This window comes from Helicoverpa zea, chromosome 3 (assembly GCF_022581195.2).
Source record: "Helicoverpa zea isolate HzStark_Cry1AcR chromosome 3, ilHelZeax1.1, whole genome shotgun sequence".
In the NCBI taxonomy this organism is placed as follows: Eukaryota; Metazoa; Arthropoda; class Insecta; order Lepidoptera; family Noctuidae; genus Helicoverpa; species Helicoverpa zea.
In genome coordinates this window covers 7,362,425-7,387,938 of record NC_061454.1, presented here as the reverse complement: position 1 = coordinate 7,387,938, position 25,514 = coordinate 7,362,425, and the positions used below count along the sequence as shown (strand labels likewise).

Below are 25,514 nucleotides of genomic sequence, written 5' to 3'. Positions count from 1 at the left end.
CTGTGGGCACCCCCGCCCCGCGGAGGCGCGGGTGCCGGGCGCGGCGCCTGCGGCCCCGGGCTGGCAGCGAGGGCGCGCATCCAGTAGTGGCGGCGCAGCCATGTCGGGCCCGGCGCGTGCGCGTTTCTTCGCGCTCCATCTCGTGCCCGCCACACTTCTTCTATTGTCATGGACTCCTACTCCTTCTACTGCGGTAAGTACTAATAGCTTTCACTACTTAAATTATCTTACAGGTGTTGCTTACGCATTACCTACGGGTTTGCAACATATAAGACTGTCAAAAAAGACATCAACGCGTTAGGTCGCTCCAATGATATTCAACTAAAACAATATAATAATAAGTACTACCAAATTAAGTCCTTAATCCATAATTTAGGAAGAATATTGGAAAAAAAAATTTTTGCCCATAATTAGGTATATGAAAACACTTTTGATTTTTATTTTATTGACATCTTGGTTTTATTTATATTTGTCAGTTAAAACGCGTACCTCCTTTGGAGTAAGGTGAAAAGATTCAAAGTCTTACAAGAAAGTACTAAAAGTAAATTTTAGGAGCTCTAAACAGGCATAATGTTGAAAGTTTTGATAAACATAGTAATGCTATATGTAGTTTAAGGAATAACATAAAGTTCTTATATTCAAACTGTGTGTTGTTATGATATGTTATATTAATGTTAATAATACATATACTGAAAGATAACATAGCGGAAAGATATTCAACTGGTGCATGCCTTAAAATAAAGTTTGCAAGGATTGTTTTAAGTCTAATTTTGTTTTCAAAATGATGCTAAGTTGAGCGGTGTTCTGTTATGATGAAGGCACATCGAATAAAATGAACGCTACACCTGCATTGCTAAACTTAGGTCGTTGTGCCTTGTGTTTATAAAGTTTGTAGGTGCCTACTGCTTGATACTAGGAACGTTAGGTCGTCACTCTCATGTGAATTGTAGACCAAATTATCGACTGCAAATAATAAAGCATTAAGTAATCGTTTTAAGTTATATTGTTACGAGACCGCGGGTAACCAGTTAGTGTTAAATATTTTTAGGTTAAGCTTTTTTAATCAGGAGTGGCCGACCAATTTTATGCGTCAGTTCTAAACTGAAGAGCTCGTGGCTAAGTCAAAGCCGCGCGGATCAATCGATCATAAGGTTAAGCAACGCTTGGCGCGGTCGGTCCGTGGACGGGTGACCATCTTGTCGTAACGAGTTCTTCCGTGTATTGGATGCACGATAAACTGTAGGTCCCGGCTGTCATTTGAACATCTTTGGCAGTCGTTACGGGTTGTCAGAAGACAGAAAGTCTGACAACCAGTCTTGCGAAGTGGTGTTGGTTTGCCCAGGTAGGTAACTGGATTGAGGAGGTCAGATAGGCACTCGCTCCTTGTAAAGCACTGGTACTCAGCTGCATCTGGTTAGACTGGACGCTGACCTCAACTTAGTCGGGAAGAGTCTAAGCAGATGATGAGTATATAGATACGAGTTTAGGTTTACTTTACGTATCTAATAGATAACTGCACTTATGTACCATCGTAGGTTCTACCTTTATGATCATGACGTATGTATATATCGCCATCCGAAACACATTGGTCACAGTCATTGGTGTCCAAACCATACTTAGAAAGTACATACAAACTTTTGCATTGCAAAAAGTTGCATTGGTACTTGCCTAACCTGGAATCGAACCCACGCCCTCATATTCGAGAGGTTGGCTCTTTACCCACTAGGCCACCACGACTTTTATTACACTCACAACTTCATTATATTTAAACTATAAACTAAGAGCACGCGCACACTTCAAACTTTTAGTCGGCCGATAGTTGGTTTAGGTTCATAAATCAATATGAAAATGAATGGAAGTACACACGTATCAACGATCAGGTATTTATCCGGAATCAGACCGTCAAAAAACTTTGATTGAATTCTCTTTTTTTTCAGTGGGCCGTGTCTGCAAATGTCTGCAGTGTGTAATATAAATATTAGATAAAATTGGAATTGGCTCCTGTCGTTGACTTTTAACAATATTTAAATTTTTTCAGAGGTTTTATTTTTAGTTTTTCTCAGAACTACAATATAATGAATATTCGATATAATATATCCATATTCCAAGGCCAAGGCCATATCAAAAGGCTCACAGACTTCATATTAAACTGTTTGCTAAGTCAGCAGTTGATTCGGTTAACTGAAAAAAAAGATCCCGGCGAATTGAGAACCTCCTCTTTTTTGGGAAGTCGGTTAAAAAACTTGACAAACTTTTCTGCAGGCTTCTTACGGATGCTACAATACCATGATACACCAATGTCAACAGAACTAAAGCACTGTTAAATGTTGAGAGATTTTATATTGACCTATAAAGGGTTCACTTCCAGCTGACGAGTAGAATATACTTATATGTATGAGCTTAATTATAAATACTGTATTCTGCGCAATTTTTACCATTTCCCTATTTTTGGAGCCAAAATATTCTCATTGGATCAATCCATTTTAATAAGATTTATCTAAAACTTTAGTGAAAAATCTTGCAATCTGCAACTCTTTTTACACGCTTTTTATTTTACTTTTTTCCTTTTTTTATTTACGATACTAACAAATAACAGTTGTGACCTTCGGATAACTAGTTAGGTTTCAAGATTCATAAATCATGATCAGCTCTAAAATCCAGTTGCCTAACGAAAATCTTCAAGGGTCGGAGTGAATGTCATTCGCCTTAACAACTATTTAGTTGGAATCTGGTTGATGGTTGGTTGATTGGACATTATCCTGATAGCATTCCACATAACATCGATAATCGAGTTAAGTAAATAGCTATGCTTAGCGCATTGTCGCCATGATGTGTTATTCTGATTATATACCTACTATTATTACAAGTAGGTAGACACTCGTTCATGCTAATAACGACAAATATACATATGTATATACAACGTGACACTTTTTTCGATAAATAAATAAAACTTGAGCACATACGCAGTGTATTAAGGCACTTTTTACGGGATATCATCAAATAACAACTCACACTGTGGGTGCATCCCTTTATCCCTTTAACCTATCCCTTTATTTTCACAATCTTAATTTGAAAATCGTTAAAAATTTCGGGAACGGAACGAAGCGAACGAAACTTTAGGACGACATAGAAAACCTGAGACAATATTTATTTGTCTAGTTGAATCTCAGAAATATTATTAGATATTAAGATTTATTTGATCACGACCCATTACATATTGGGAAAACTTTTAGAGGACTTTGATGACTAAAATCGCATTGGTATTTTAACAGTGTAATGTTTCATAGCTTCACTTTTCCGACAATCATAGAAATTTGATACCTTGCAATAGGAGTGCAGTAGTGTAGGAGTGTAATAGGTATATGACGTACTGGAAACAAGGCATTCACCTGATGTGAAAGCAATATTAATAACTTATTTTGTAATTTTGGTATTTATCAAAGCTGACCTCGACATAGGAGGAGGCTAGGCTAGGTAGTGTCGTACGTATTGGGGCTATTTGTAGCATACACAGTGAATGTTTTATCAGTTAAGCACCTACATATTATGTAGGTACGTCAGTGGCTGCACCACCAAGATTAAAAAATGAAAACCCCGCCTTCTACATTTTTCCGTCTTCTATTTGATCATACGAAAGCACATTGCTGATTAAAATAATTTATGTATAGGTAGTGTTATCAGATATCCGTTTGTAATGAATACAGATAATAAGAAATGGGAATATAATTTCAGGAGGAAGTTCTGCATTCTTTTGACGTACAATTTATTAATAACAGAATGCGCAATACAGAATAGGCACAGTTAATAAATACAGTGCCACCATTTGACCTCAAACTCGATTATCCTCTTCCGAACAAAAAATAACGGTTTGTTAAATTAAACTTAAGTGATAAAGCCCTCTGCCATACAGAGGCTATCATATTTAAAACATTGATGTCATCATTTGATGCCTAATTATAAACTTTAAATAATAATTAAGTACTGTCATTGTGGGATAACACATATTAAAGTTCGCGCCTATTTGTGACCTACAAGGTTTCAATGCCTATTTTGGCAATTCAAATAAATATGTACAGACAGTACAGATTTTCATTATAAGTCCAGCTCCGACAATTTGAATTAAGTTTATTAATTTTACCGACGTGACATTATTACCTATATAATTACAATGAATAAGACTAAAACCAGTAAACAAAGTTAGAAATGAAAATTAAGAAAGATGCTATTTTCAGCTTAGGCTTGCTCGGAAGAAAATCAATCATATTTTAAGTCAAGGCGTACCAGAAATGATGAAATATATTTTTTTATTATCTCTGCTTCAGTAGTTGTTCTAAAAGGTCAATTGAAATATTTAACGATTGATAAATTATTTTTAATTGGTCGGTCTTTTAATTCATAGTTATTACATTTTGTTTATATTAAGATATATTTTTTATCAACAGATTGGTAACAATAAATGCAGTCGAGCAGAAAAAAACATTAAACACGCATTTTCCATCATAACTTACCAAAATTAACGTGAAACGAAATGAAACGATATATAATAATGATAACACATAGCAAGTGGTGAAGGGCGGGCGTTTTGTGGGCTGTCTTTTGTAAAATTAACCTTCAAAATGCTGATTTTCAGCCTACCTTGAATAAATGACTTTTATCTTTATCTTAACGGGCGATTTCTGCCTTCATAGCTTGAAGTCACCGAACAAAGTACTGAAAATTGCAGAATTACCTACGATATGTTTGCTCATTTTTAGATGCCAGAGCTTTTAAATTTTAAATGATGTAGGTGTATTTCTTCTTCCTAATAGTAGAGCTCACATAAAATGTATGTAGGATAACATTATCTATATGGCAGTGCTAACTTATCATCATAGGTATTCTGCAGTTATTAAGTATGTAGGTACCTCATCTACACATCGCGGTCAGTCCGTGGATGGGTGATCATCTTGTCATGACGAGTTCTTCGGTTTTTCGGAAAGCCATTTGGACATCTTTTGCAGTCGTTATCGGTAGTCAGAAGCCAAACAATTTGACAACATGATTTACAAGTGGTATCGAGTTGCCCGAGTAACGGGGTTGTGGTGGTCAGATGGGCAGTCGCTTCATGTATAATACTGGTCCTCACTGAGTCCTGTTAGAGTGAAAGCCGACCCCAACGTAGCCTAGCTTTTCCGAACTATATTATGTCGGCTTTCAATCTAACCAGATGAAAGTTCGGTATCAGTAACACAACACAATACGCACCAAAGATGCGCAAATGACAGCCAGGACCTTCAATCTGAAGTGTTTTTCAAAACATGCGGGAAGTGCCAGGGTAAGACATACTTATCGGTCGACCCGTCCGGTTATTACTTAGCCTAAAACCGTAGCCACCTACTCCATTACGTTTTTTTGACATTAAGTTTTGTTGTGGGTACAATATGTTTCGGGGGCGATAAGTCGATCTAGAAAGGTTTAAAACATAACGAGCAAAGCTCGACCGTTGCTGATAAACCATAACAAATAACAAACCTATTCTAGGTTTTCTTTTTTTCCTGTTGTTTTTCCCCAACACCCGGAACAAGACGCGTACGCCATCAACTATCTTCGAAATATATCTATCGCTGTTTTTTGTTTGTGAAAGCTCACCATTTATATGAATATCAAATTCATAACGAGTGGGCAATTGATTATTCTAAGACAATAAAAAAAGTTTAGGCAAAACAAATGCGTAAAACCTCTGAATGAATATTAGAACAGCATCCAGATCGGTATAGTGATTGTTCACACCTACGCCTACACCAACACCCGAAATATTATAATAGTGAATTGAATATTGCTTAATACAAATATATATTTAAAATAACTACTCAAATAATCAGATGTTACGGTAACCTTTGCGCTTTTATCATATAAGTTTTTATTTGGTACGTTATATCAACTGGCAACAACATCGTTTATCATTTAATAGCCTCGTGACCTAAAAAAATGCTATTTAATTATTTAAAAAATCTTTTGTCCTGAGTTTGTTTATGAAAACAATGTAAATAATTATGCTGTAACGAAACTACTTATTTTAAAGTTCAGCTGCAGCATTTTAATGTGCCTGTTAACCTGTGTGTTCACGGTTCTTTTTTGATTACCAATACAAATACATAGCAGAGTACATGATAAACAATAAAAATTAACTATTTCCACAAAAGAGATTTTCTTTGTGAAGTTGGTTTAATTAATAATAGGTACCAAATAGTTGCTGTAAGGAATCCCTAATCGACCCAATAATGGCAATTTGGTCACTAAATCAACAAGAAACAGTTAAGGTTTTCCCTTGATACTCTGTCCTCTCCATCATCAGATTATTTCTATTGCTGTCAAATGTGTATGCCAAGTTCTTTCATGACTCGCGCCATCAATTTTTGATAGCTGCCCTCGATTTCTCAATGTCACGATAGGAATTGTTTTATATAAGTATGTAGGTATATATTTATTGTCAGAAAAACAAAGCTTTTGGGCGCCATTTACGTAAGTAGGTATGGCTAGCCTATATTTGGAATTTACTTATAAGTATAACTTAATATGTATGCTATACTTCATTTTAAAAACAATTGGTGTTATTACGTTAAACATATGGAACGTGAATGTGAAAAGTAAATATTCGAATGTCTGTTTAATTACCTGTCAAACGTCTGTATAACTCTATTATACTAACACCAAATATTTCCGCTATAAAACAACCTATTTCATTTAATATAGATTCCATGTTTAAAGAAGCGCTATATTATCTTATCACAAAATAATTAAACTAATTTTGATTTTTAAGGTTATAACCCCCGATAAACTGACGGATGAATGACGCATGATTATAAATGAAATGCTACTTATTTTAAAGATTCGACCTAGTTTGTTGTACCTATCCTAATTATAGCAACAATCAAGTTTGACCTGTATTTCGTTACTTTAAAAACAAGCAGCTGCTAATATAAATATTATTATTTTTACTTACTACCATCTTCCGATTTTAGTTTTCCCGTATCCTTCTTGTGCTTGAGGTCATCTAAAAAAGTTGAAGTTCACCAAGTAAGCATTTTTAAGAAAAGCACTTGTCAGATCAATACCCTGTGAGGCAGGCAGGTAGTCCCTTTCCCACAAAAAATAATTTCAATTAATTTCGGACTTGGAGTAATCAGTGAATATCATAAAAAGAGAGGCGAATTTATTTATAATCTCCTCCTTTTTGGGAGCAGGTTTACAAAATATAGTAACTTTATTGATGCTCTCCTAATTACAAGGGGAACTCGGGGGAATCGGAACCACAGGGTACAGCGAACTACTTTTGCTTACGGGTACCTGAATTTGCTATTATCTAGGTACATAACATAAAGGAATTCGGGAGGACTACCTACATCTGACTCGTTACATCGTAAATCAGTGATTTTTTGGGTAACCTTCATAGGTACTTACTTACACTAGGTAGTTACATATACTAGGTGCCTAATGAAACTAGCTAACTAGCTGTTTTCCGCAATTTCATTCAGGTCCCTTGGAATTTCTTCCCCGACCCGGATAATATATAGCCTATGCTACTCTGGAATAGCTTCCCAAAAGTGAAAGAATTTTTCAAATCGATTCATTAGGTAAGATAGGATCCTTTACGGTAAAAATAAACACAAATGTGTCCTCTTTATTTTACTTACATGTAGAGATGAATAATAACATGATCAAATCTGAGTTGAGAATTATCAGGTCTAGCTAATAATTGGCCATAGTCAGTGCAAACTCAGATAGAAAAGAACTTGTCTTGCAACACAAGAACACTTCAAGGAGCGCAGATATTCTGAACAGCGGAGGTTTTAACATCTAAGTATTCCATGTACATTGCGCAATACTAAAACAATAAACATCGACACACAATGAACTTCGTGGCTAGTAGTAGTTCTAGTTTGATGTCATACGCTAATAGATAATGTCAGCTTTAATTATACATATCTAATATATGGCTCATATCCCGTTAGGAAGCACTAATTCCGCGAATCACGGACAGCATACGGCTACATGCGCAAAATTTAGATCGTGGATGCGGACTATCAAACGTTTTGAAATTGGGTCAAAATCAACTTCCATTGACAAAGCTTTAAAAACGGGGCCGCGACATAACACCAGCATCTGTTATCAAAGCGACAGGAAGCTGCTGCTATCAACTTGTCGTTATGTATAAAACAGAATTTTTGCAATTATTGCCGAAATAATAACATAACTCCCACGAATTCGTATCTGTAGCTGATAATATAAGGTTTTGTGTGTCGCGGTGATAAACTTCACGACAACAGATAACAGAACACTTAAATGCCTACTTCTATAGGTATAATTTATATTATACAGCCTACTATTCAGTAAAACAAATCCATCAAGAGCAAATAAGGCAAAGGATATTTTCAATTTTAGTCCGTCATTTCTTTTTTATCAGCATGTTAAAGGTGGGGCACTTGCTTCTTGCTTACATTATATAAATACAACATTTTGTTTTGATAAAGTCGGCCGGTCAACGTTTATACTATTCCGGGGTGAGTCGCCCTGTCAATGCACGAGCTCATTCATGAGTTCCTCTTTTATCACCGTGACGTCGGCTGCTACAGAACATTGAACCCAAACTGAACTATTCCATATTCCTAATTTTTTTTGTTGATAACTCCGCTTGACTATGGTATTACCTACGAAGAATATATATTTGTGCAGTTGGTTAGGCAACTGATTCACACATTGCAGTTTTTTTATGCTTGTCCACTACTAAGACCAATGGAGATATTGAGGATAACTCATTTAGGTACACTCTAACTTAACGAACGGTTTGAATAAAATGAAGCAGTTATTTAATCTAAATAGGTACCTAATCATAATATATGTACTTCGGCACCCTTTTAAAATAATGTAGGGACAATGTTAAGGCTCGATGATCCTGTCTTCCTAATAATTTATTTACAGTATGTAAACTGCGTACGTAGGCATGTCCATAAGTACATCAGGATGCTCTATACACAACAATAGCTGAAGACACCTCCTAGGCCCCAAATGCCCTGTCAGGCGCATCTTAGAAAACTCTGACACTAGGACTTGATCGATAAGAATAAAAAAATGAAGAGTTTGTGTGTTTGTTTCGACGTACTCATTTCAGAAACTGTTGCCCACATCAAAAGCGTCCCGGCTAAGGGCAGACTATCTCTGTACCAAATTGTATTTAAATTGGTTCAGTAATTTTAGCTTGAAAGCGCGACAAACACTTTCTCCTATGTAGTTCTCGTATAAATAAATTCAGCTGCAACTGAGACAAGGTATGAGTTAGGTTCATTAGTTTCCAGTGTTTGCAAGTCGGCAGTTCGATTACTCACGACTCGGTTTTATGGTGCGAGCGTTGCACTGAAAGTTATTGCTTACTTCCAGTAAAGTGAAATAGGTCAATAGTTTCAGTACTGTAACAAAAGCCAGTTGAATGTGCAGCTATATTCCTAGTTTATATTTAGCGCGGGTCGCTGACAGTATGATGCTAGTTGAGAAACTGCTACCCACGATGATTAATGTTGCAAGACTAAAATATTAAACAATAGCAGTGATTTGTAAGACTTTATTAGAATATCTAGGTAAGTACCGGCTCTCGCTGAAAATCAGCGCCGAGGCTTTTGCCCGTATAGGGTCTCAGCATTATGCTGAGCGAGGGCCGTTTCACGTGGGGTGTGACACATATTTCCCATTACTGTATTGTAATTGTAATTCGTCTTTTGTTTCTTATTTCTAACGATTTTAATGTTTATTTTTATTTATTTTTTGTAAGGCAGTGTCACACGCGTGAATAAACGCATTTCATTCATTCATACCTTTCTACATAGAAAACATCCAGGGATTGATAAATTCCTTCTTATGAAATAAGTAAGTAGGTACTAAATACCTAGGTACATAAATACAAAACATGTGTTGAACATAAATTTTGAAGAAACACTGAAATATGATTCCCGAACGCGCGGTCGCTTCAAAGTGATTCAAAGCTGCACATATTGCATACTGTCATAAAGCTTACAGTCTTACAGTCGCCCTGAAAAAGCTCCGCGCTGCACTTGTGTGACTTGGGACGGCGACCGCGACCGTTAGTTAGCGAAGGAGGCTGGAATTCGACTCATCGGTACAATTTACCGGAACAACTATTCCTTAGATGCCCTTAAACCAGGTTCATCCTGGTATAGTTTTTCAGAACAAACTCTTGGGTTAAGTAATGGAGTCGCATAAAAAGAAACAGTCTTTAACAATTATTGTTTCATAATTAAAAACAAAAAAATTGTATAGGTACCTATCAATGTTATTATACGATAAGTGTAACATTTTGGTATCGCGATCGGCTACAAAGGAAACTGCCGGTATACAAAGCTGTGGCATGCATGCGTGTCGCGAGCCGCGCTCCGGGCGTATATCGGGAACGCGTTTATGAGCCGACGGGTCACCAGATTCCGGTAAATGCTCGTAAATCTCAACAGTATGCTCCGGTTTTTTACTTTTGACATAGTTACAATAATATTAATTAATAGCTTGTCTAAGAATAGGTACACGAACAGTGTTAGTTATAATACCTGCGTCATAATCATAAAATAACTAACGATATTGAACTACTAATTGATTTTCCTTGCAATGTGAAACGTTCTGCTGAAAAAAGAATCTGCGTGACTATCCGTCGTGAATAAATTCGGTTTGTCATTATTCGATTCATGGCCATTTATGAATAAGTAGCTGCAAGTTACCAAGAATATTTGCAGGAATTTCTACAAAATCATCATAAATTACTGTTTCACATTTAGTGACTGTTGCGGAATCTCGGGAACTATTTGAAACTTAGATATAATGAGATAGTAATGGTCTATTTACATCAGTGACTACTGACCACGCAGAACTTGATATTTATAGGTATGTAGTTACGTTGTATGTATGTTGTAATGAGCTTTATACTAGGGTTAAAGATCCATGTCCATACCAAAATCGGTATAAGTACCTAGGCTCTACAAACCAAATAAGTTCAGTGATATGGCGTGAAAGTGCGGCAGACAGATACTTTGATCTGTAGAGAAGATTATGATAATTAGTAAGAATATTTCATACCATATCATATTTCAGGCAAATAAATGATTTATTATAATAAAAGTTTCAGCGTTGAATGAAAATGTCAAAGTTAGTCCCTTAAAATCTTAGACAATTTTCTCTAAAGTGGTGAGTGTACTTAGAAACACGTGAAAAATAAACTTAACACCATTCACATCACACTATTTGACGAAGCATCGTTAATTACCTACAAATATAGGTACAAACGCCAAACGCGATGTCAGTTTGCCACCCTCTGTGGATACAGATTCGATTCTTGATTAGTGCGTAAGGACGATGTGCGGTCTACGTGGACACTAGTGGACAGTACCGTGGGTCTAAGTTAAATTTAGCTTGAAGCAAATAAAATAGAAAAGTAATACGAGAGTGTATAGTATATTGCGTTCGATTGTCATACACGTGGATGGCAAGCGGGGCGCGGGGTGCGGGGAAGCGGCAGGGGTGCGGGCGCGGGCTGCGGGATGTGCGAATGGTCGTTATCGCCTTGGACACTGCAATGATTGTTTATCCAGCCTGTTCCTTGAATTGCAACCAATGACTCACCCATTTTATAATCATGTGCTAGCAGTATATTTTGTTGTCATGTAATAATTAGGTATGGAAAAAAAATGATTACAGTCCTAAGAAGTTAGCATCGTGCGCCTCTACAAAAACCTGACTCTACTTTGATAGTGTATAAGTACCATCAATTTTTTTTTCATAATTTTTCAAGCAGTCTTTGGTTTACTAGGCAAAGCACTGAAGGCACGAAAGGCGCTCACGGACTCGCAAGCATAGGTCCACTTCTAACCAATTTACCGCAATTCATCAGAGAATATTATGGGAGCTTTTGTAATAGGAGAAGCCATTACGTATTTATTTGCTTTCCCAATAACGTAAATATTTTTGAACGATTTCTCATAGACGCAGACGCAGCTGGTCTGCTAAATGTTACGTACGTAATTACTTAAGTAAGCACTTACTTGTGAAATAGGAATTGAATGTGACCTAATGTGTAACACTAATAGAAACATGTGTTAGGTGGAAATATAATATACCTACACATTTCAAAGCAGTAACAAGTAGCTGATACAATTGCCTAGGTAAGCCGGACAGCAAGGTCGGTTATGGTCTCCCTTGAATCGATTGTAATGTTTTGTTACTGGATATTGGTGAAACACACGCATGTATAGATCGAGCCGCCAATGCTACAGAGGACGACATGCCTCCCACACACGCTTCGTCCGGAAGCCATGTACTACACCAGCACATTACTCAACCCTGAACTGCACAGCTGCACAGTTATGAAATATTTAAATTAAAAACATATTTTACAGGAAAACAATAGTTGTTAAAAAATGGCACGAAATTAGCAACTTCCGTATCTGGGTATATTGAGTACTTAGGAATATTAACTTCGTTGTTTTTGACTTCATTCATCAATTTCATTTCAATAGTGTCAGCAGTTTTGGCGTAAAAACGTGACAGACAAACAGATTTGCTTTCGTATCTATAATACCTATAGTATTAAGGATTCATTTACAAAAATCAAAGTAGGTAGGTACCTATATTTGTTCTATAAATAGTTTGCAGCCCCCTCTTCTGCGGGCAAGTCACACTAGAACCATGTAGAAAGATTGTTTACAAATGCAATCATTTCAATTTATCGATTCGGTAGCTGACTATAATATTAAATGTGCTGTACATTAATTTAAGTCCCTTATTTCTAAACATAATTTTATAAACTTTCCGAAGATCTGGTGAATCAGCAGAACGCCGAAAGTATCTCAGTACATTAAGCAATTGCATTGTGAGAAGTGTCCAACAACAGACGCATTTAGGTCATTGCATGAACTCTATTAATATTTTGATATGATAAGCACGATATTACTATGACTAATTGAAAACAATCTAAATTGTGAGGATAAATCATTCTATTCCCGTGCTCTAAAACTTAGGTAGTTCCAACGGTGCAATATCGTTTAAAAACTAGTAAGGCGTTGAGCTCCATTCTATTGCATTGCGCTGTCATGCATTTAACAACGTCGTTATTTGATACGTTTGAATTTGATACTTCATAAATTGAGATCGTGTTTAAACATTTAAAGCTAACATACCTACATTTTGTCTAGTTCCAAGTGCTACAAACGGTCCTACATACTTTGCTTTTCTGAAAATGTATCTTAATCACGTTTAGATCTAGGTATTTTTTCCACACATAGACCATTGTTACCATTTTTAGCTTTAAAGCTTATGCCAACATTAAAAGCTTCCGTTAGACAGTTGAATACGTTGTAGGTTATACCAATCGGTAGATAAGTACCTGCACCGAGAATTATGTCATGTTTAACAAAATAGGTAGGTATGTAAAAGCACTTCTGAAAATGACAAACTGAATGACTATAACAGGTTCTGATACACATGTTGCTAAAGGATACAATTCCATTTGACTGCAATAAAACTAGAATGAAGAAGCCGTGGTTAACGTCTGGTCTGTTCAAAAGATGATGTAATGCATAACGCTGACATCATCTTTCAACCATAAACCACACTGCTAAATCCATTTCGACTCGTGAACGGTAAAGTAGTTCAGCTTTTGACAATAGATGTACCTACACATACCGGTACAAATATTATTTCTTGGTTATGCAGATGGCAATGCAATGAGTTAATTTGATAAATCTACCACTATAGTATTGTAATTAATGCATCACTCTTATTGACCAGAGTGGCCTCGATATGAGAACTGCGATTTTAGCTATAAGGAATTTACAGTTAAGCAAGTGTTAAAACCCCTCATGTGAAACCGAGGTAAGATATAGAGTTTAAGAAAATTGTTTCAAATACAGCCCTCATAACATCACGATGTTTCTATGTATGAGAGGTATAAGTGAAGGGTGACGGTTAACAAAACTCTGGATAGATCTACAAATGTGAATCTACCCGTCTACAACAAAAAAACATAAGCATCTTATATTACACCTACGAGGGGAGGTCAATAAGTTCGCGGAATGAGAACGAAGGAGGTTGAAATTAAACACCAAATTATTTTTCCTTTTCAATATATTCTCCTTTAACCCTAATACATTTTTCGAATCTCTCAAATAGCTTGTTTATACCATCGAAAAAAAATGATTTGTCTTTGGCGTCAAAATAGGCCGAAATTGCCGACTTGACTTCTTCATCGTCGTCAAATTTCTTTCCACGAAGCTTTTTCTTCATTTTTGGAAATAAATAATAGTCACTGGGGGCAAGTCTAGACTGTATGGTGGGTGGTTTAATTGTTCAAGGCCGCATCGGTGAATGGCAGCCGTCGCAACATGGCACGTGTGGACGGGTGCATTGTCGTGCAAAAGGAACACACCTTTTGACAGTTTTCCTCTTCTTTTTTCCTTAATGGCTTCTTTCAATCTTTCCAGTAAAGAAGCGTAGTACTGTCCCGTTATAGTCCCAATACAAGTTTTTCTACTTTTTTGACGATTTCCGGTGTGGTGGCCCCAATTGGCCGTCCGGAGGGGGGGTCGTCTTCAATGGACTCCCTTCCTTGTTTGAAAAGACCATGCCACTTGTAAACCATGGTTTTACCAGGGGCAGAGTCCGCGTAAACCGCTAACAGCTCTTGAAAAATCGTCTGAGCGGATTTTCCTTGCTTGGTAAGGAACTTAATAACGGCACACGGTGTTCAATTTTCTCCATACTGGCTGACTTCTTCCCGATTTAGTTGTTTGCAGGTCGATAACTCAAAAGTTAATGACCCGATTAGGTTCAAACTTGGTATATATACTCTTAATGAGGTGCTTAACTAGTGCCTACCTGGACGGGCAAATTTATCCCCGCCAACCCCTCCATTCCGCGAACTTATTGACCTCCCCTCGTACATAATGTTATGCCAAAAGGCGTTGACACGTCACTTTTATCTACTTAGGAATTAAACACTGATAGATAATACTGAAATAGATTAATGACCAAGATTATTATAAACTCATTTTCATGCTCTATTATAAAGTAGGAAGTGCAATGTTCTTACACTTGCTCTGCATCGAATGTATGTCAGAGGTCCCGACGATAAGGCACGTTCTTTGTTACTTACTCCACTATGCAGTATTTTTAATTAATCTTTAAGTTATTATATGAATAAATCATAAAAAAACAGAACCATACATATCTACATGTATAAATGAAAATATGTACTTCATACATCCATTTCATTCTAAGTAGAAAATATATTTAAATTAGTGACTAATGTAGTATATAGGTGAAGGTTGTGACGTATAAGGAAGTTCAGGAGTTGGCGCTAGATAGGTGTAAATGGAAGGAGCTGCAGGATGATGATGAGTGACTGATATAGTTTTTCTATAGTATTTTGGCATCTGTGGTTGTTGTTTTATTTTTTGAGGCTAATGATTAAAGTTTATAAATATGATATCGGGACGACCTATACTATGATTTCTCTAAAATATTCAGAATCAAACTTGTTACTATGAGTCAACGATATTTATCAAGCAAGTGTAAGTAATCTAAGTGCAATGCTCCTTCTTGTTTAGGTGGTGTGCAACCAAACAGTATGCGATTGTGCTGGCATCAAAGGCGACCGGGGTGATACGGGCCCCCCCGGAGTCCCCGGCATGCAAGGGGACTATGGTGAAGATGGACCCATAGGCCGCCCGGGTCGGCCAGGCGTGCCCGGTGACATCGGTGACAGAGGCGATTATGGTGATAAAGGAACTCATGTATGTTTGAGCACTAAATAAATGTTTTTTCCACTCCCATTCCCATTATTATGTGTACTAACAATTTTTATTTTTAGGGCATCGATGGACCTTATGGACCAAGAGGAGACACAGGACCACAAGTATGAACTTCTTAACATTCACAACTTGATTGACAAATAACAATTTCGATTATTCATTTACTTATAATGTGTTTTATATTTCCAGGGTCCATTTGGATCAGAAGGTGTCATAGGAATACCAGGGTTGGACGGTTGTAGTGGCGTGGACGGTATAATGGGACCACCTGGACGAGTGGGCTATCCCGGTAATAGAGGACAGCCAGGACCTGCAGGAGAGAAAGGTTCCCAAGGTATGGCTGGCGAAGGAGGTGTCAATTCAAGAGGAACGAAAGGTGATACTGGTGAATACGGTCGGCCAGGAGCATTTGGACCTAAAGGCGTTATGGGTTATAGAGGTGATAGTGGTTTCCCTGGAGAGGAAGGAGATGAGGTAAGGAAAAGCAAACAGGAGTAAATCAAGTAAATAAATACTAAGTGCCAATCAAGTAAATAAGTACTAAACCAAGTAATGTGACGATTAAACTACCCGTTAATAAAAGTACTAAAATCCCGCGACAAGCTTTTAAATCTTATAAGTTGTGTTTTGGTTATAAATAATAATTCAAACGTAAAATAACAAAAAACTAGTGCTTACTAATTTTATTAAAACGTATCATTATAAACTTTAGGGTCCAATGGGACTTCGGGGAGAACCAGGAGATGTAGGAAAAGATGGTGAGGATACCGTCGGACCACCTGGAGAAAAAGGAGACCAGGGTCCAATTGGAGAACCGGGAAGACCAGCGTCTATTATAATAACTAGCGAAGTTCGACAGAACCTCACAGTTATAACGAAGGGTAATAAAGGTGAAAAAGGATTACGAGGACAACGAGGAGTAAAAGGCTTGAAGGGAATGCAAGGATCGAGGGGTCAACCGGTAAGATAATAATGTCTCTGTGTTTAAACAACAATATCAAATAATCTTCATTGAGTTGAAAAACTACTTATGTATAGATTTTGCTATTAATATAATCTATTCAATTCAATCTCGGCCTTTTTGTATAGCGCAAAACGAACCTAGATACGAAACTGAATCTAGGTTCGTTTTGCGCTATACTTAATTACGCAAAAGCTGTACTTAACTGAAATTTTAGTATTGTTAACGAAAATGGTTTTGTGAACTTATTTAAACAACGCATATTTTTTTAGGGACCATATGGTCCTGACGGTCCACAAGGAGTAAAAGGAGATCAAGGTGGAGATGGGCCCAGAGGAAAAATAGGCCACCCTGGCCGAGATGGTAGTCCAGGACCTAAAGGACAAAAAGGTGCTCCCGGATATGTAGGGCGCGATGGAGAAGATGGATCTAAAGGAGAAAGGGGTGAAGATGCCGAACAAGGCAACCCTGGACCGCAAGGTTTTCCTGGAGAACCTGGCATCTACGATGAAAGACTAGATGTACCACCAACACAAGGACCTCAAGGACCCCAAGGTCCTGAGGGTATTTTGGGTCCCATTGGAGCTCCAGGTCTTAATGGACCTAGGGGTTTGCCTGGTATTGAAGGGCCACCTGGAGTTCCTGGAATAAAAGGTTACCAGGGCAGACCTGGCATCCCAGGCACATCTACAAAAGGAGAACCTGGAAATGATGGTTTCAAAGGATTCCGTGGATTTAAAGGGGCTTCTGGTCCTAAAGGATCGCCTGGTCCTACCGGGCCAAAAGGTTTTAAAGGTGCTAGAGTTATCGGTCCAGATGGCGAAGAAGGTGAATCTGGCACAGATGGCATGAATGGCCAACGAGGCGATCGCGGAAACCCTGGAGATATGGGTCCACAAGGTTATCCAGGTACAGGCGTACATGGAGTTGGCCCTCCAGGAGAAAGAGGACCACCGGGAATCCCAGGATACGTTGGTGATCCTGGTTATGACGGCCGTCCAGGATTCCCTGGTCCTAAAGGTGAACGTGGAGACGATTGCCCATATTGTAGATCAGGTAATACTTTTTTTATTATGTTGACAATTTAGTAGGTCATTCAAAAATAAAGATATTTTTTTATTTAAACGGGAGAAAAGATAGTTAACAATAACTTATTACAGCTTTTACTAGATATTTGTTTATAATTACTGGGTCTCTGTTAGAAAAGTTTGTTCGCACAAGCGAAAGGTTGATATTGTTTATTTTCCAACGAAGTAGAATCATGTACTTTGCTATTATTTGGACTAGGTTTTCTAATCCATGTATACCAAGGTGTTCTACGCATCGAATGTATACATACGTGGTAAATCCCTATAGTAAGTTGTTCCCATGAAAATGTGTCAAAAAAAATCAGTACGTTTTTACCTACTTAGGTACTGCCAATACGTAAATAGTACGTAAGTCTTTTAAGGTAAGAAAGTTGGTCAAAAACGTGTGATGCCGTGGAAATAAGTTCAGCAAACTGTAGGCTTTGATGTTTTATGCAAAATTTGATTTGTCAAAAACAATACGGTACGTCAGTGTTTTTTAATTTCCATTTTATATTTCGCACTCAGGCTCAGATGGACCAAAAGGACAGACGGGAGATGATGGCTTTCCGGGTACTAAGGGTTTCCCAGGAGCCGAAGGCCCTTCTGGTCCTAAAGGTTTTAAGGGCTTCCCTGGTATTCCTGGAGCAAACGGACCAAAAGGACCCAAAGGAAACAAAGGCTTAGTCGGTGGCGCTGGACCACAAGGGCCAAGAGGACCGAAAGGAATTATTATTTATCCACCTCTAGAACTCATGAAAGCAGATGCTGGGGAAGACGGAGACCAAGGTATGTAATTTTGATAGCTACCTTTTATTTTACACATTTTTTACTGTATTTATTTTATCTATATAATACTAGCTTTTGCCCGCGGCTTCGCTCCCGTCAACTGACTTCTCTACTTTACCCTATTTTTTTTTCATAAGAACCTTCTCCAGACAATAACAAACACAACAAAAAAAGAATTAGCGAAATCGGTTCAGTTTTTCTCGAGTTATGCGCTTACCAACACATTTTGCGATTCATTTTTATATTATATATATAAAAATGAAACCCGCTTTCCGTTGTCACGACATAACATGAAAACGGCTTGACCGATTTGGCTGAAAATTAGAGGGGAGGTAACTTAAACCCGGGAGTAGGTTTTTGTCACCATCCGGCTACGGGACGCCGCAAGCGAAAGCGAGGTGAAACCGCGAGCGAAAGCTAGTTAAATTATATGATTTGCATGCAATGTTTTGTTACTAAAAAATTATGAAAAATCATGAAGTGTCTCTTGGACAAGGGTTAAAAATAAAATGCCGATTTATATTTATTATTTACAAAGGAAGTGGGTATTGAGGGACTTTACATTTTTCCCTGTATAGGTAAATATTTATTTGTTATACATTTGTGGTATTGCATTGGAGAAATAAATAATATGTTTTATGTATATTTCAGGTTTTATGGGTGCTCAAGGCCTTCCGGGTGATGCAGGATGGCCAGGCTATACTGGAGACTCCGGTTTCAAAGGTTTAAAGGGTAAAATGGGTGAAGACGGATATCCTGGTAGGCCGGGAAGAAACGGAACGAGAGGACGCGATGGCCAACCGGGCTATCCTGGCCGTTCAGCTACGATTCCTATCCAATTTCTTACTGGGGAAAAAGGAGAACCGGGACCGAAGTAATTATTCTTATATACAAAATGTTATCCTTGTTAAATGATTTGCTTTTCCAGTTTTATTTCAGTAAATCATTTTTGTGACCCTCTACGTGACAGTCACTTTGATGGTTTCTAAAGTTTCAAATCGAAGTACCTACATAGGTACCTATTTGGCAAAATTTTGATGCAAGGCAGTTTTGCTTTTAATTCTTTGATCAACTTTCCAATTTACTAACATATTAATGGTAACTTATGTTTTAACAGGGGAGAAATTGGTGAACCTGGAGAGGACGGTCTTCCTGGTGAAGTCGGAGAATCAGTTGCCCACGGAATCAATGCCAAAGGCCCCAAAGGGCCTACAGGACCACAAGGACCAAAAGGTCAGCCATACAAAAACTGCCGATTGGTGAATTATCTTTAAATTGCTTAACAACACGCGTGCCAAAATAAATTCCACTATCGAAAAAAAAAATATAGCAGAAGTATAACCTTTTAAGATATAACCTGTGGATTTAACAAATTGTAGCTTTTTACCAAATGTCCTATGAGGTACATTACCCAAAATTCGAGTAAGAACTAAATAGGAAAGTTAACTCTCTTGAATTATATTAGGTAAAATCCTTTCAATAAGATACTTCTCGTCGATGTCCAATTTACTTAAAACAGTCATCGAGAGTACTCAAACATAGCTTTCTTCCAAGTTCTACATAAAAGGCTATTCCAGTATTTGGTTCATTTTAATTAGGGTAAATATTTTATACCAGTACAGAAAGTAGTACCATGTGGATGCAAATGAAACCGCGTGAATTTGCATTTCAGTTTTTAATTTTTTGCTCAAATAAAAAAAAAGTTATTCTTTCAAAGGTTACCCTGGAGCAAAAGGAGAAAGAGGTGAAATGGGCTTTGACGGTATTCCGGGAATGGAGGGTGATCAAGGACCTCCTGGCAGATCCATGCAGGGAAGAAAAGGTTTTAAGGGTTTCGTGGGCAGGAAAGGTGACGTTGGACCTTTTGGAATTCCTGGTACCCAAGGACAAGCTGGACCTGAGGGCTACATGGGAAGCAAAGGAAAGAAAGGTTCACGAGGAAATCCTGGTTTACCTATTATAATGGGTGAAAAAGGATTTGATGGTTTACCTGGTGAAGCAGGAGATGAAGGCGAAGCAGGATATCCGGGATTATCGGGTAGAACTGGCTCCATGGGAAACAAGGGAGAGCAGGGTCTACCTGGAGATGCGGGTCCTCAGGGACCACAGGGACCTCAGGTAAAATATTTTTTGTGCATTATATTGTTTGTGTAATTGTCTAATTTCAATATGTCGTACTTATCTAGTATCGAGATCTATCTGTACATACTTAATTTATAAAGCTACATGTTTGTTTGATTGCTTACATGCGCAAATCTAAAAAAGTGCGCAGTTCGGTTGCGCAAAGTAGTTCCCACGGGATGCGGCAGTAACAATATGAAGAATGACACACTAGTTTACACGACCGTTGAATTAATGTTCTTCTATTTCTTTAATCTAGGGCAGAAAAGGAATACCAGGAATAGAAATACAAGGTGCCCCTGGCTTAGCTGGTCAGCCTGGATGGCCTGGACGCATGGGAATGATTGGAGAACCTGGTTTACAAGGAGCTCATGGCATAATTGGAGATATTGGCCCCAAAGGAATGAAGGGAAATATAGGACCTGCTGGTATTCGTGGCATGCCGGGTGAAGATGGTTTTAGCGGTCTTCCTGGATTCCCGGGCTTAGCTGGAATTGTTGGAAACCAAGGTAGCCAGGGAGATCGGGGTGATACAGGACCCGCAGGGTTTAAAGGAGTACCTGGTCTAGTTGGCAGGCAAGGGCCTTCAGGTCGTAAAGGTATGACCGGTGATGTTGGTTTTGCTGGTTACCCCGGCAGGGATGGTTTTAAAGGTTTTAAAGGAGCAAGAGGAGATTTTGGTTTACCTGGACAAAAAGGTATCAGAGGTGATGATGCTGAAAGAGGACATAAAGGTGAAGAAGGAGAACCTGGTTTTCAAGGATTTAATGGGCTACCGGGTAAAGACGGTTTCAGAGGCATGAAAGGTGACGAAGGTGCTCCAGGCCTAAGTATTGCTGGTATACCCGGATTAAAAGGTGAAAGGGGAGATTCAGGATATCCAGGAGCTTTCGGTAGACCCGGAAGAAAGGGAGAAAGTGGAGACTTCGGATTCGTTGGAGAACGCGGTGACACAGGTGATAAAGGATACCCTGGCCGACCTGGTCGTCCTGGGTGGCCTGGATCAATTGGAATCAAAGGTCAGCAAGGGATGCCAGGACCCGTTGGATATACTGGCTTGAAAGGCGATCAAGGCCCAATGGGTAGACCTGGACGTATGGGTTATCTCGGTGCTCCCGGTGAAGTTGGCTTTATGGGTCCGAGAGGACGTCCAGGACTCCCTGGAATAAAAGGTATACAAGGAGATATGGGAATTACAACATACGTGACTGCTACTAAAGGTGACATGGGTGACATGGGTTTGGAAGGTACACCTGGCTTGAAAGGAGATTTTGGTGAGGTAGGTTTTCTAGGACTTAAAGGTATCAAAGGTATGCGTGGAGATGAAGGTCTGCAGGGAGAACGTGGAGACACTGGTTTACAAGGAATTGTTGGAATGCGGGGTGATCAAGGACCACCAGGTCTACCTGGCCTTAACGGAGTAAATGCACCACGGGGTGAGCAAGGAAAGCCTGGATTTGATGGCTTACCTGGATGGCCGGGTCCTATGGGGCAAAAGGGCTCACCTGGCGAATATGGTATTAACGGTCCTATAGGGTTACCAGGTCCGCCAGGTCTAATATTTGAAGGCCCAAAAGGTATGGTGGGAATGGATGGTGCCCCAGGACCGCGAGGTATTTCTGGACGACCAGGAGGACCAGGACCGATGGGAATCCCCGGCTTCCGCGGATTAAAAGGAGATTCAGGAGAAAGAGGTGACTCATACAGCCCCAAAGGTCAGCGAGGAGATCAGGGTTATGAAGGTTTTAAGGGTGCTACTGGCCAAAAAGGAGATAGAGGAGATTCTGGCAGACCTGGGCGTATAGGAGAAATGGGTCCTCAGGGATTAAAGGGATTGAAAGGTGACGAAGGCGAAGAAGGACCGTATGGAGCACCTGGTCTTAAAGGTTTCAAAGGAGATGCAGGAGATTTATTAGTTGCTTCTGAAATTACCCCTGGTCCTATTGGTGACATGGGCCCTCGAGGGTTGCCTGGGCGTGAAGGTCAAGACGGAAGACCAGGTGAATTTGGGCGTAATGGTATACCGGGAAGCAAGGGGATGAGAGGCGATGTAGGTTACCCAGGTTCAGCAGGACCTACGGGACAAACCGGGTTCGCAGGTTTAAAAGGTATCAAAGGATTACAAGGATACGAAGGCTATCGTGGGGCCTTGGGGTCTGCGGGTCCACCAGCAATCCAGCCAACACCTAAATCTAGAGGCTTTTATTTTGCTGTTCACTCACAAGAAAGAATGATTCCACAATGTCCATCGGGAACCTCACCTCTTTGGAGCGGGTATTCTCTCATTCATATTATTGCGAACGGAAAAGCGCACGGACAAGATTTAGGTAAGTTTCAATGTATATAAAAAAAATACTTTCGATACCAATAAATTAATGGTAAATACTACATAAACATATGTATTCTTACAGGCGCTTCTGGAAGCTGCATGCGCAAATTTTCAACAATGCCGTATATGTTCTGCAATTTCGACGAAGTTTGTAATTTTGCTCAACGTGAAGATTACAGTTTCTGGTTATCTACGCCAGAACCTATGCCTATGTCTATGACACCCATTCAAGCCAAAGACGTTGGAAATTATATATCAAGGTGATGCTTTTTCATGATTATTTACGACGTCAGACACTAGTTCCCCTTTTACACCAAAATTCGACCTCTAGGCCTCGATCATATTAGTTATAAAACTTTTGAATAACTAACTAGTGCGGCTAAAAGTATCTTTTAAGATTTTTTGTAACAGCCTTTTTATCGTCCCACTGCTGGGCACAGGCCTCCTCTCACAAGGAGAAGGATTGAGCATTAATCTTTTAAAATTTGCTTATTTTTATTCCAAAGTCTTAACCGGATGCAACTGAGAACCAGTGTTTAAAGTGTTTTACATAAAGCGACTGCCTACCTGACCTCTACAACCCAGTTACTCGGACAATAGCCCTTGGTAGGACTGGTTGTCAGACTTTTAGGTTTCTGACTACCCATAACGACTGCTAAAGATGTTCAAATGACAGCCGCCACCCACCAGTTTATCGTGCCTTCCGAAGCAAGGCACACCAATTCGTTATGCCAAGATGGTCACCCATCCACGGACCGACCACGCCAAGCGTTGCTCAACCTTATGATCAATCGACCCGCGCGCCACGACTTAGCCACGAGCTCTTTTTATTTATTATTTCTCTCTGTGGAAGGTGGAGGTCCTTCCAGAGAGAACTCAGCTCCTCCAACGGAAGTCTAGTCCCACCCTGATATTAAATTTGAATCACGTTCCTTGATATAAAATCTTAAAACTGCTGCTTTTTACCTGAACGCTATTTTATTTAACATCTAACTTCAATTATTTTACAGATGTCAGGTATGCGAGGCACCCACACGAACTATCGCCATACATAGTCAAAGCAATCAAGTACCTGAATGTCCCAACGGCTGGAGGGAACTGTGGATAGGTTACAGCTTCTTAATGGTAAGAATAACATTGATTGTTAGCTGTTTGAATGAATGGCTATTTTAACCAGTTGGCTACGACATATCGTCAAACACAACCCAAGCATGCTATGAAATGACAAGTATTGTAGACACGTAGGTACCTACACAGTAATGAAATAATTGTAATTTTTCTAAAACGAATGGTAATATTACAGCATACGGCGGGTGCAGATGCTACAGGACAAAGCCTCATATCTCCTGGGTCATGCTTGAGTCAGTTCCGCCCCCGACCCTTCATTGAATGTAACGGTCTCGGTCGGTGCAACTACTTTGCTACGGCAGTTTCATACTGGCTGTCAATTATAGATGAGAATAGAATGTTTGAAAGACCAGAACAGCAAACATTGAAAAACAACAATCTACTCTCTAAAGTTAGCAGGTAAGCGTATAATTGGTTTTACTAAATCAATAAATTCAATCTCCATCATTAAACAAGAAATAATGTTCTCATCTCATCTCCTTGTTCTATTAGGAAAATTTATTTATGAACACATCCTCTGTTACACAGGTGTGCTGTTTGCATAAGAGACTGGCCTGTACCGCACAAGAGCTCGGTACGCGTGCCTCCAGTAGGCGATTTGAACTCTGTGCCCAATGCAGCTATCCGTCGCCCGTATCGCACATACAACCCTCGAAGACCATACATGCGCCGCGGAGTACGAGGAAGACGCCGACAATGAAGATAATTGCCTAAATATTCGAGATTCACTTAAAACCTTATTTTTAGGAATAAATAATTGTGATGTATTTCTCTGTGCTAACTATGTAAAAGGGAAGAGACATGGAAAGAATAGATATCACTGCCAAATTTAACTAAGTACCATATAACGACGTAACTATTTACATAGTATTTAATTAATTTTATATAGATAGCAATAATATACCTAGCAATCTATTATCACAAATCAGATATTATGCCATCAGTACCTACCTAAGTTGTAACGTTAGTTGCAGAATTGTAAATCGACCCTCCTACCTTCGAAATATATTTACGTATGGTTAGGTACAGTTCCTGTATAATAAAAGTCTTATTTAATTTTAATCTAGCTGATTATTTCTGAACTACCATTAATCAACATTAACTCAAATGCTTGCATATGAAAATTCTGTATAGATACCCTCTTGTTTTGCTCCTTAAAACATTTTTGTTTTTTGGGACATAGTCCCTGTAATATATAAAGCACTTTATTATAATAGTGTTGTAAATATAATAATTATTGACCTAGTTGCGAATAGTATAATATAAAACAAAGAAAAATA

The 25,514-nt window shown here is 38.7% G+C and overlaps 1 protein-coding gene across 1 annotated transcript; it reads left to right on the top strand.

Annotated features, from left to right (window-relative positions):
* The first annotated feature begins 62 nt into the window (after positions 1 to 62).
* Positions 63 to 25,514, top strand: LOC124645828 (collagen alpha-3(IV) chain). Its single transcript, XM_047185750.1, has 15 exons — positions 63 to 193; positions 15,636 to 15,821; positions 15,899 to 15,943; positions 16,029 to 16,313; positions 16,552 to 16,800; positions 17,073 to 17,856; positions 18,396 to 18,656; positions 19,308 to 19,530; positions 19,774 to 19,889; positions 20,374 to 20,774; positions 21,037 to 23,104; positions 23,189 to 23,366; positions 24,117 to 24,231; positions 24,410 to 24,633; positions 24,763 to 25,514. Exons 1-15 carry the CDS (start codon positions 101 to 103, stop codon positions 24,932 to 24,934), a joined length of 5,400 nt encoding a protein of 1,799 aa, XP_047041706.1. The 5' UTR covers positions 63 to 100; the 3' UTR covers positions 24,935 to 25,514.

What these genes read in the sequence shown, in the direction of transcription:
- LOC124645828 (XM_047185750.1), top strand. Translation starts at nt 101, where the DNA reads ATGTCGGGCCCGGCGCGTGCGCGTTTCTTCGCGCTCCATCTCGTGCCC. An exon ending in TTGCCCATATTGTAGATCAG is followed by an intron (nt 17,857 to 18,395) that starts GTAATACTTTTT and finishes TTTCGCACTCAG; the next exon opens with GCTCAGATGGACCAAAAGGA. An exon ending in TAGGTTACAGCTTCTTAATG is followed by an intron (nt 24,232 to 24,409) that starts GTAAGAATAACA and finishes GTAATATTACAG; the next exon opens with CATACGGCGGGTGCAGATGC.